At 37.8% G+C, this 11,367-nt stretch overlaps 1 protein-coding gene across 1 annotated transcript; it reads right to left on the bottom strand.

The window, feature by feature from the left end:
• Nucleotides 1-1,057: 1,057 nt before the first annotated feature.
• Nucleotides 1,058-9,863, bottom strand: bfsp1 (beaded filament structural protein 1). Its single transcript, XM_008429406.2, has 8 exons — nucleotides 9,323-9,863; nucleotides 8,537-8,597; nucleotides 8,250-8,345; nucleotides 6,187-6,279; nucleotides 5,009-5,122; nucleotides 3,830-4,050; nucleotides 2,705-2,796; nucleotides 1,058-2,478 (listed from the first exon to the last, which is right to left on the bottom strand). Exons 1-8 carry the CDS (start codon nucleotides 9,694-9,696, stop codon nucleotides 1,550-1,552), a joined length of 1,980 nt encoding a protein of 659 aa, XP_008427628.2. The 5' UTR covers nucleotides 9,697-9,863; the 3' UTR covers nucleotides 1,058-1,549.
• Nucleotides 9,864-11,367: the final 1,504 nt, after the last annotated feature.

The raw sequence follows: 11,367 nt of genomic DNA, 5'->3' as shown, positions 1-11,367 counted from the left end.
ACAACTCTTAAGGGAAAATGTCACGTTTTCAAAATTTTCCACAATTCCCCCATAGATATTTTGTCCCCTTCTTCCCCAATAACCATAAAATATAAATAAATACAAGTTCTTAAAAACCATCTAATTAGAAAACAGTCTTCAATTGTATTTTTTTGTTATTTTAGTATAAATGCAGTACTATTTGAACTGTATAAAAGCAGCAGGTCTGTTAAATAAGAGTTTGAATTAAAGGGACACTTTATCACAACTTGGCACTTATTGCCTGTGGGTAAAGAGCTCTAATTAAGGCTCTTAAGCTGCAGTACAGAGAATAGCAACAAATAACCATGTGTCTATTTGTGGAATAGTGAGACAGAAGTAGAACGGTAAATGTTTTGCTCTACATAGGTCTTTCTGGAGTCATCCTTGCCTTTTTCTATACCTTTTCCATTTTCCACGTTTTTACATTTTTGAAGGACATTATTTGTAAAATTGCACACAAGATTGTGAGCTATATAAGTATATCAAAATTAAAATTTTGTAAAATTGAAACATTTTTCTTTGCAAAAAAACTAATTGCCCCTAAACCTAATAATTGTCTATACCACCTTCGGTGGCAACAACCATCATTAAATATTGCTTTGCCTATGTAAGATCACAACACAACATCTGAACTGTTTTTTTTTTTTTTTACCATTCAGATGTGGGCTTGCTAGCGTGCTTCTGATCATTTACCTGCTGCACAACCCAACTATGACTGAGCTTTTAGTCGTGAACTGATGTTCTACGTTTGCTGAACTTGTAATGACTCTTGCAGTCAATCACTGGACTCCCAAACTTAGAAATGGTTTGGTGGGTTCGGTAATGATGCACACACCGTATGGTGGCTTGAGTCATCGAGGTGGTTGTCACAGGTTCGAGTCCCGGCCCGTTGACCCTTTCTGCATGTCTTCCCCCTCTGTCACAACAAGCTTTTCCTGTCAGATCACTATCAAATAAAGCTCACTAGTTTAAAAACCTTTAAAGAAAAAAAGATGGTTTTGGTAACTGTTTCATCTTGAGATGAACAAAGCAAAACTTTAGTTGTTTGAGTCTTTTATTATTCAATATATCAAATCCAATTGATACACAACAAAATAGTGCTGAGGGCAGAAAGTGGAATCCAATTAAACAATTAAGCTGAGAGGGGAAAGCCGAAGTTCTAAAAGAGAACATCAAATGGGTGGCACAACTTCTTACTCTTTTTGAGAGAATTTTTTTATTCCTTTTGTTAGGTGGCATAGAGCTTTTAATCTTGTCCCAAGTTTTCAGACAGTAAAGGACTTATTGCATGGGTGCTGGCTGAACACAACTGAAATGCAATCAGGACTGAGGAGCAGAGACATCAAGCAAATAGATGCAAGCAAGAGGAATATCAGGGTTTAGTCGGTGTTCAAGCAGGATGCGTGTCCCAAAGAGACTGAAACACAGGTGTTAGTCATTTTTGCATTTAGTTTTCCTGATACTAATAGCAACACTGCGTTCTCATTTAAGGGGCTGGACCACATTGCAGCCGACAGTCGATGTGGTTTCAGTGTTTCTTCTTGCTCGACTTTTCAATCATGGTCTCCACCACCATGGAGGTTTCCTCGTAACCTTTGACTTTGCGATCGTTGGAGAACTTTTCCACTGATTCCACCACCTCCACCTTTTCGTAGCTCATGGTGTCTGGGCTGAAGCTACTCGAGCTGGTGGTGCTGGTGCTGGAACCGGTACTAGAACTGCTGCCACCACGGGCTGCAGGTTTTTTCTTGGGCCTGTCGTTCCCAGGCACGGGATCTTGGGAGTTTGAGTCCGATGGTGGCGACAAGGGATTTGGATCTTTTGAGAAAGGCTCTCCATTATTAGATTTACCTCTTCCTCCGCTGTCTTTGGCCTTTCCACCAATGTTATCTTCTCCTGCTCTGGGAGGCAGTGTGGGACTAAGAGGCCTAGGGTCCACCATGGGCTGAAGGGGTGGAGGAGAGGGCGTGCCAGGTCCATGAGGCTCATAAGGATACATCATTCCATCTCTTATTGTGACAAAGATGCGACCAGCTGATGGAGTGGAAGTGTAGAAGCAGGGATCCAAGTAGCTGCCGTCACCGGTAACAAGGACATAGCGACCTTTGGTGTAGAAATCAGCGATTGGCTCAGGCCTCTGGTACTTTCTCATTCTGTCTCTGACAATGTTGCAAAGAGTGTCGAAGGCTTTGCTAATCTGTGCTCCATCAGGGACATCCTGTCGAGAAACTCCAGTGAGAACAGCCCCTTGATCTTCTTGTTTTACGCTTTTAGCCTGCACCTCCCCAGATGAGACCGCATTAGATTCTTCGTCGTCACCCTCTCCTGAATTTCTTTCCTCCTGGCCGCTGTCTATGACATCTTTTGGGGTCAGTTCTTTCTTCTTCAAGACCTTTTTAGCCAGTATCTTCTGTCTGGGCTTTATGCTTGTGATATCTTGGATAGCTTGGGTGATATCTGGGCATAAATAAAGACAAGTCAAGTGACCAAACCTCATGAACTGATAAATATTTAAAATGACTTAAGTGGCAGCTACTGATTTTTTCTCATGCCCATAAGGGCATTACTTTAACTTTGTAAATTTCAATAGTATTTACTACAATCTAATATGATGGCAACTGATGATACCCTTCAGGGTGACTTTAAAAACAAACCAACTGTGATTTGCACATCATGTCCTTACCTCTCCCCCTGCTTGATGCACTGGGTGTGTGAGTGTAGCGGTAATTAGTGGTAAACAGGGTAATGGGAGTGCCAATTATGGCAGAATTCAACCTGCAGGTTAAGAAAAGAGAGGGAGATAATAAAAAAATGTCGCCCAGGCAACAGCGATGTGCTCAAAAGCTTTTACAACCTGGAAAACACACAGTTGAAATTTCTTTCTGTAAGTGAGAAAAGGAAGAAACCGCAATGTGGACGAGGTAAAGATCTGTTAGGTCACAGAGCCACCTACTGGTGGATGCAATGTAATCCAATAACTTGTGAAGTTATCTTCTACAAAAAAAATTGCTTTACTAAAAATTTACTTTACTTACTATTCACTTAGGTGATTTACAGTAAGAGATATGCTGTACCGGTAAATCACCAAAATGATCTGGGGATATCAGCAGCCAGAATGTTGTTTTTAAACTATGAAAATAAGAGCAATGCTTTTATTGGGAGAAAAAAAAATGTACAACAAGTACTTCATTATGCCAGAAAGTTTGACATTTTTTAAATAGAAATAAAATTTTGTTAATATACCTTAACAGAAAATAAATAAAAACAACACTTCCTCCTAATTATAACGGTGCTACAAAACACTTAACTCTGTTAAATCACTTTGGATGATTTTGAGATCATTCTTGCTTGCATGATTATTTTAATTTGATTTCCATATTGAAGACTTTCACATTTCAGAATAAATTGTCAATCATATTTAAATTGACTACTCCAAAGCCCTCATTACAAATCTATAACTATTTCAAAGTGCAATGCTCTGGACACTAATTCAAAGCATCGCTGTAAAACCCAATTATTTAGAACTTCAGGTTGTGAACAGAACAGAATTTTGGTTTGAGAGGAGAATCTGGTTTCTATCAGCTACGGTAATTTATTCAGTTAATGAAGCAGCAAAACAACCCCACACCATTTTACTTCCACCACCATATTTGACTGCTGGTGTGATTAAAACTAATATAATCTGTTACAAAAATAAAAAACAGAATAAAATCTTTCTTACACCACTGCAGTTTCTTTAGGGAAGGTTATAACATATGTTTGATAAACTGTATTTCTGTGGTCCAGAAATCATAAGAAAGAAGTTTACCTGTTATCTTCATTCTCAATTATCCTCTTGTACCGCTCCAGCTCGTTCTCAAGGGATGTCTGATACATGGCCAGGTGGCGACAGTCACCGATATATTTTTCCAACGATTTCTCAGCTTCCTCAATCTCCTTCCGTAAAGATTCGATTTTCTCATTGTACAGCTGGATCTCATTGTCATAATTCTCTTGTGTGCTTTTGATGGTTTGCTCCAACATTGCAGTCTGAGAGAATACAATATCAGCATTGTTCAAGAAAATACGATGTACAATGTTGATAATAATTATTAAGAAGTGATTTTTTTTTTATCCATATCATTGTAATTATTATTTTACATAATGTAGTTAGTAAAATAATGATTAAAATTATAATTAAGACTATTAAATTAAACATAACATTGGAGGCAGTAAAAATAGACGACACCTGTATTTATACAAAGATTATTTCCACAAATATATGGTACATCTCAAATACAAAATTAAAATATGGAGCATGTTACAAAAGTCACACTCTACTGAAATAAAGTGATTCTTGCGCACATCTACTAGCTAAAGGTTTTAACAGTAGAAAATATTACATGTGGCATCTTACACTTTAGCACCATATCTGCCATAAACACATTATTTTTAGATTTCAACACCCATATTAACTACTTATCCCCTTCATCCCTCAACTGATCTAATTAGCATAAAATACATTTAGAAACATTCAACCCTTAAGCAAAGGTTGAGGTAAACATTGATCTAATATTTTGATCTTGTGTTTTAATATTCCAAATGTTTTATATCTTTGGAGAAATATAATTCAAAATAAAAACAGCTGCCTGATTTACATTATTATAAAATTATGTTCTTTAATTGTATGCATGGCATAAACTGTGGAGCTGGAATTTTGACTAAACAAAGCAATTGTTTTTAAAATGGGATGATAAATTTAGGGGCATTCCAGCATTTTAAAAAACATGACACACATTCTATTATTAAAGGGCATAAAAGCAATTACTACAAGACTTTATTAATTAAAAACGGAAAAAAAGAGAAGCCAGCTATACAAAAGGGACGATTTTTTTTTCTTTCTTGCTTCTTATGGATTTTTTAAAATTATTTTGTAGGGAAGTCCTCAGAAATCCCTCTTTGGGTACCTGCAAGTGACGCAAAATGTCACATTGCCATGGCAACTCACCTCACTCTGCAAGCGTTGCTTCTGAATCTGCAGCTGACAGAGGGCGCTCTTGTACTCTTCCAGCTGAGTCTGCAGCCCTGGTATTTTCTTTTGGGCCAGCAACTTCTCCTGCTCCTTCACACATGTAGCACAAATCAGTAGCAGCTCAACAACACTGGTTGCATATTCTTGCAGTGTGGTGCTAACTCCTCCCTGACATGAACTGATTACTTATTTGAGTTGACAAGTGTGTGATACATTCTGATCCATGTGTTTGTCGTCTCCTGAAAAATTCTGATAAATTTCAAAATTAAAGCCTCTGTGACGTTTGAATTTATAGAAAAACTAATGAGCTTTAATATGGAACTTCATTCATTTTGGAAAGAAAAAAAGAGGATCTACCATGACGGTTTGAGAGCCATCAGGGTTCTAAATTTATTTAAGATAAATTTTGGAGAGTGGCCAGAAAGAATTGATTTAAACAAGTTCAAGTACATTTCCTTCTCAACCAGCATTTTTCATATTTTTATTTATTTTTTTGATTGTTTAGAACAAAGATATCAATTCGCAAGCAATTCTGTGGAAAATGATTCTGCTTCTAAATTAATTTGTGGCCTTCAAAGCCTTTCTACTCAGTGTGGTCTCAATAAAGACTTTAACTTCTATATTACTAATTAATATAATTTTTTTATTTATTTATTTATTTTTTTTAATGAATCCCTGATCTGGAGCGCAGCATTTGAACAATAGTCATGAAACCTGCTAGTGTTGTATGAAAACAGAATCAATTAAACCATTAGGAAGCAGCACTGCTTCTAAGACACATTTAAACAAATAAATCCCCAATCTACTAGATTCAAACAGCGGCCACGGTGGCACAGTTACTCAAAAATTAGAATGCACTGCCATTCCCCTCTGTATTTACCTAATTATGTGTCCTGACACTTTTAAAATTGCTCATCTTTACAGGAGTCTTGATGAAAGGTTCAGTTCATGTCCATCCCAACAAAACATGCACAAGGACACACTAATCAGACAAATGGACAGACAAGGAGCCAATTGGTCAGAGGAACCAGGGACCGCATCAGCTGTTTACACTTAGCAGGGCTGACACACATGCTAACACCAGCCTCTTCCTCCGGGGAGACTTGAACACACACACGCACGCACACACACGATGACAGCATTGGTGACCTTACCTCGGAGATGCCAGCTGACACATTGGGAGCAAAGGGAAGTGTCTGGTTTATTTGCTGCAAAATGTTTACGTAGGTTTCAATTTCTACAAGGTCCTGTTATAAAATAAGTTAAAGAAAGAGAAAAGATGTATATAAGTGAGAAAGAGAAAATGCATCTGATCATCTTCTAAAAGTTGACAACAAATCTACTTCAATCTTACTGGGGATTTGAGGAGTTAAAATTAAATTAGTTTAAGACTTTCATTTAGCCCAGCTATATGACTGAATATTTCTGCAGACAAAGGGGATTTTCTACCTACAAGGATTCATACTGTCGTGATCTAAGAGCATGATAAAGAGTGGCTTATATTTCTTCACTCCAGAGGAATACCTCCAACCTGAGCAGCATAAGCCTCGTACTCACATGCAATGACTCTCCCTATTCTATTCTACATAATGCAAAAAGAGCAGTGCCCTTTGATATGCTGCGTAAACCCTGTAGAGTTGTGGAATAATTCATCATCAAGCTGCCTCAATTGAAACAAAAATTAGAATGAAATTGTGAAAGCAGGAAAGTCTTTTGAATTCACACATGATGCATGTAACATTTTAGTCTTTATGTGCCTCAGCTTTTTGGGTTTTTTTGCCTTTGTTTTGGAGCTTCCAGATTTTACTGCAACACAAAGGCAATTTTTCTTTTTTTTCTGTGTACAGGTTTCTCTGTGAGTGCCTGTGATGGCCACTCCATTTTCTCTTCTTTTTTTTCTTCAGCTGTCTTTTCTCACCAAAAAAATAGAAAGAAAAAAGGTTGCTAAAGCCCCAGGAAATTTATAACACATGCCGTGGCATCTGTTGGGGTGTTTAGTACAAGACTCATTTAGTTAGTAACTTGAGATAAAATGTGTTTCCGACAGACACAATATCAAATCTACAGTTATTTAAATGAATAGTATTTGACTAGATGTACATTTTTGGACAGACTATGAGTTAAACCAATGCATTTCTGCTGAGATAATAGGATTGAACAACAAACAAATTAAGATAATGATAATGATTGTGATGCATTTGGCTTATTTCACTTTCACTAAATGCTTTCACTTCAAGTCATTTGTACAATGTGTATAACTATAAAGGCCCCTAATCACCTTACACTTGATAGTGTTCCTTCAGTATCAATTCTGGGTGATATTTCCTTTACGACAGAAGATGTTAAGTATAAGTGAATCTACTTTGAATAGATAATCATATGTTGTGAGCGGTAACTTTTAAGAAACTTGTTTGCAATTCAGTTAAATTTCCTATTCCTGGTGGTTTAGTTTCCACTTGTTGCCAAGAAGAATCTAAATTTGAACTGATCGCCTAAAACCCTGTATGTTTATAACAACGACCCCAAAATGGTTAGGCTACAACTGCCTAAAAATAAAGAAATGTTGGCTTCTGAGAAGGAATTAAAAAAATTGAAATACTATAAGGTTTAAGAAATAATCAGCGATCAAGTTTAGCCTCATATAATAGGTAATAAGATAATAATGCATGATAATCTATTGTTTCCAACCCTCTAAAGAAAAATGACCCCTTATCATCAAATACACATCTGAGGTCTTGGTGTGAGCTTCTGCTGCTGTGCGACTCTGTCCAACTGGCTAAATGTAACATCGGCATTTACAATGCAAGTTCTGAACACGTGGAGCATATTAGCAATTATTTTTACTTCAAACAGTCCCATGGAGTATAAATGTTACACACGGTCGCAATATATTTGTGTTATATCGTGCAAACTTGCTGGACATAATGACATTTTTTTTCTATCCCATTTTTTATGATTGTCTGACTCTGGGGTGATAAAACGTCCTTGTACTATACACATGTGCAAAGAGCCTTGGTCTGCTCCACACTGGTCCAAAATGATTAGCTAAATTAATATTAAAATAGGTCAGACTGTACTCCTATGGAGACACCTCAAGCATTCAACATGTGAGCCGCACAGCATGTGACAAACTTGTGCTACTTCATGGACATTGTGCGTCATTTGAACAGCATTTGCCTAAACTCCAAAGCAGTGGTAAGCAGTCAGTCAGTCTGACCTTCTTATTTCTATCTCTGGTGGAATTGATGTCATCCTGCAGGAACTGAGACTGGATCTGATACTCCAGATTCTTCAGCAGAGCACTGTCAGCTTCCTGCAGGGAGAAAAGAAAACAAAAAGAAAGAAATGTGAGAAAAATAGAACATCTATTTAACATTTACACAGTGCAACAAAATAAGACTCTCCTATTAACAGTCTTAGTTTTTTTTTCTTTCACATTGCAGTTGCAAAAATTGTTTGTTTTCATATTTTCTGTACACAAGCATAGGTTCTTCATTGCAGTACCTTGTTTAAATGCTCCAGAGTGCCCCGCAGCTGCTCTTCGTAATCACATTCACTTTTGTATCTGAAAAAAAAGTTTTAACAAATACATTAAAAAAACATATTCTTCATACAAGTTACGTACTGCACCTTTAACTGAGCCACTGCAAAAATATTAACATCAATTCCTGATAGAAAAAAAAGGTGGTACATTTAAATATTCCTTTAAACCTAAATCTGCCAGATAATCTGAGTAATTTTCAGCTTTACTGTAATACTAAGTTGCTGTCAAACAGCAGTATATTTATTTTCTTCCCAGCAGTATTTACAACTTAATATCAGGCTAATATGTTTTTAGTTTATTGGTCAGATTTTTTGTTATTTCTTTAGACAATCATATGAACAGAAGCCTAACATGTTTAAAGAGCGGTCCATTAAACACAAAATGTTTTGTAGCAGCCAATAACGGTTTGTAAAAAATATGGTGCTTTCATGTTGACTGATCACATATAAAGAAAGATGCAACTTTTCTCAAGACTGACTTAAACAGTAAATATTTAAACAATTTTGCATGATTTGAAACAAAAGCAGTCAGCTAGAATAATGGCATGATCACTATCCAAATTTTGTGATGAGTTTTTGAACTTTAGGTTTCTTGTATTTTCTGACAAGCAAAAGGAAAAAATAAATAAATTACCCAGCAGCCTCTGCTGTTGATCACTCTCTATAAATTCTGATATGATTTACTTAATTATGCTCCATCTTTGACCTTTGACCAACAGATAAACAAATGTCTGTCATCGTCCTTACTTGTTGGTATAGTCATCCAGCATGCGACAAGCTTCCCTCAGCTCCCGCTCCAGCTTGCCGTGCTCGGAGCTCAGCTCTCTGATTCGCTGCCTGTTGACTTCAATCTGCTCTGTGAAGGCCTCCTCGAGGCCACTGGCCTCCTCCATCCGCTGCAGCGTCTCCAGCTGCTTGCGGAACACGGCGTTCCGCTGCTCCAGCACTCGAGCCCGGTTGATGTACCGGGCGAAGCGGCTGTTGAGCTCCTGAAGGCTCTCCCAGCCCTGGATGGCTGAGATGCCTGCAGGGGTTTCAGAGTCCTCGGTTTCTTCATCAAAGACATCGGAGCGCTCGTACTTCTCCTTGCGCACCTCGCGCTGGAAGCTGGTCTTGAACATATTGGCCTGGTTCTTCTGGGCTGATGGTAACCCTGGAGTGCTTCAGCACCTTTAATGTGAGAAAACTTAGGTGCTCACCCTTAGCAGTCTCATGCTAGACTGAACAGTGTAAAGCAATGACTGTAGTCGAAATAGCTGTCCCCTCCCCGGGCCCCCTCGCCCTGCCTATCATATCAGCCTGGGGCCTTCCAGAATTTATTGTTGCTTTTGTGGCACAGATGTGAAAAACGTTGCTCTTGATGACGAAGCAGAAACACAAAAGCAAACAATTGGCCTTCCAGTAAAAGAACTAGGTCGTCCCTTGCTATTATTTTGGTTCTTAGTCAGCTGCTTTCCGCATCCCTGTTTGGACCTCTGGATGTTGGCCCACTGTGGCACAGAGGGGAATTTTAATGCAGGACAATGCATCAGAGTGACAAAAACATTTCCAGGCAAAAAGGTCTATTAGGGTAAAGTCTAGTCAGATTGTGGTTGATTTTGAGTGTTTTCACACCTGGTAGTCCAGTCGACTTGGATTTTATTGATGACCAAAGTTGCAATATTTGTTACATTTTCAGTTGGTGTGGTCTGCTTTCCCACTGCACTGAATAATGAACCAAACCCTATGAAAAACTGTTTACCGTTTACACTCTCTGTCGTGGTGGTGTGACACCAAAGACTACTAAAGGAAGCAGCACAAAAATCTCTAAGCATAAAAAAAGAGAGTCATAAACTCTATGTTAGTCTGCTCAGGAACACAGGATAACCAAATGTGGAACTTCCTGGAGTTGGTTACTTGGTCCGTCACTTCTGGCAAAGGTCAAAAGATGTTGGTGGTTTCCAATCTAAGGTATTAAAAAAGTTTATTATGTTGACTGTGTAAAAAGACACAGCCCATAATGAGTTGGGCTTATCGGAACCCCAAAATAATACCAAAATACAGCATGGAACGATTAACAATCTTTATTAAAAAGGAATACTGAAGTTCTGGACAGACATAAAAACTGTCTGTAGATCTTTCTGGACTTATTCCAGATATGAAAAAGAAAACCCAGGAGCAACATGGGGAAAGAAACTGCCAAGGTCTACTACACGGGGTCCACTGTTTGAAAGTGTAAGGGACCAGACGTAAACAAGGACAAAGGTTGTTCAAAATAAATAAAAAAATATAATAATTTAATAATTCCAAAGAATAGTTAGCAAAACATCACATTTCAATGCAAATTAAGTCAAATGATAAATGACAGATTTGGGCTCATCTCAACTGAGGTGAACTGAACACAAACAAAACTGACAAAGAACAGAAAGCTGCTTAAATAGAGATGGAGTGACCAAAGCTTGCCACATGAGGGAGGCACAACATAACACAGGAACCAAAAATGACTAAAGTAGCTAAAGCAACATATGAAACAAAATAAAGTAAAACTAACTTGAACTTGGTACAAATAATAAGCGAATATTACAGCAACAAAATTAAATAACTAAAACCAACTTTAAGAAATAAAGTTCCCCCTTTGGGCTCTTGTAAAAAAAATAAATGGTACCACCACCACAACTTGTACCTTGTGGTGGTAGAAGCAGCCACCATGGTTATAACATCTGGCAGGTAGAGAGGACTCAGTTAAGAAGCGAGTAACCAAAAACTCAAATCTGTGACAATAACCATGCACATTATTATGACAATATAGACAA

This window comes from Poecilia reticulata, chromosome 15, assembly GCF_904066995.2.
Source record: "Poecilia reticulata chromosome 15, P_reticulata-male-v2, whole genome shotgun sequence".
Taxonomy (NCBI): Eukaryota; Metazoa; Chordata; class Actinopteri; order Cyprinodontiformes; family Poeciliidae; genus Poecilia; species Poecilia reticulata.
Note: the sequence above shows the minus strand (reverse complement) of the source record. Positions and strands in the feature narration are given on the sequence as shown.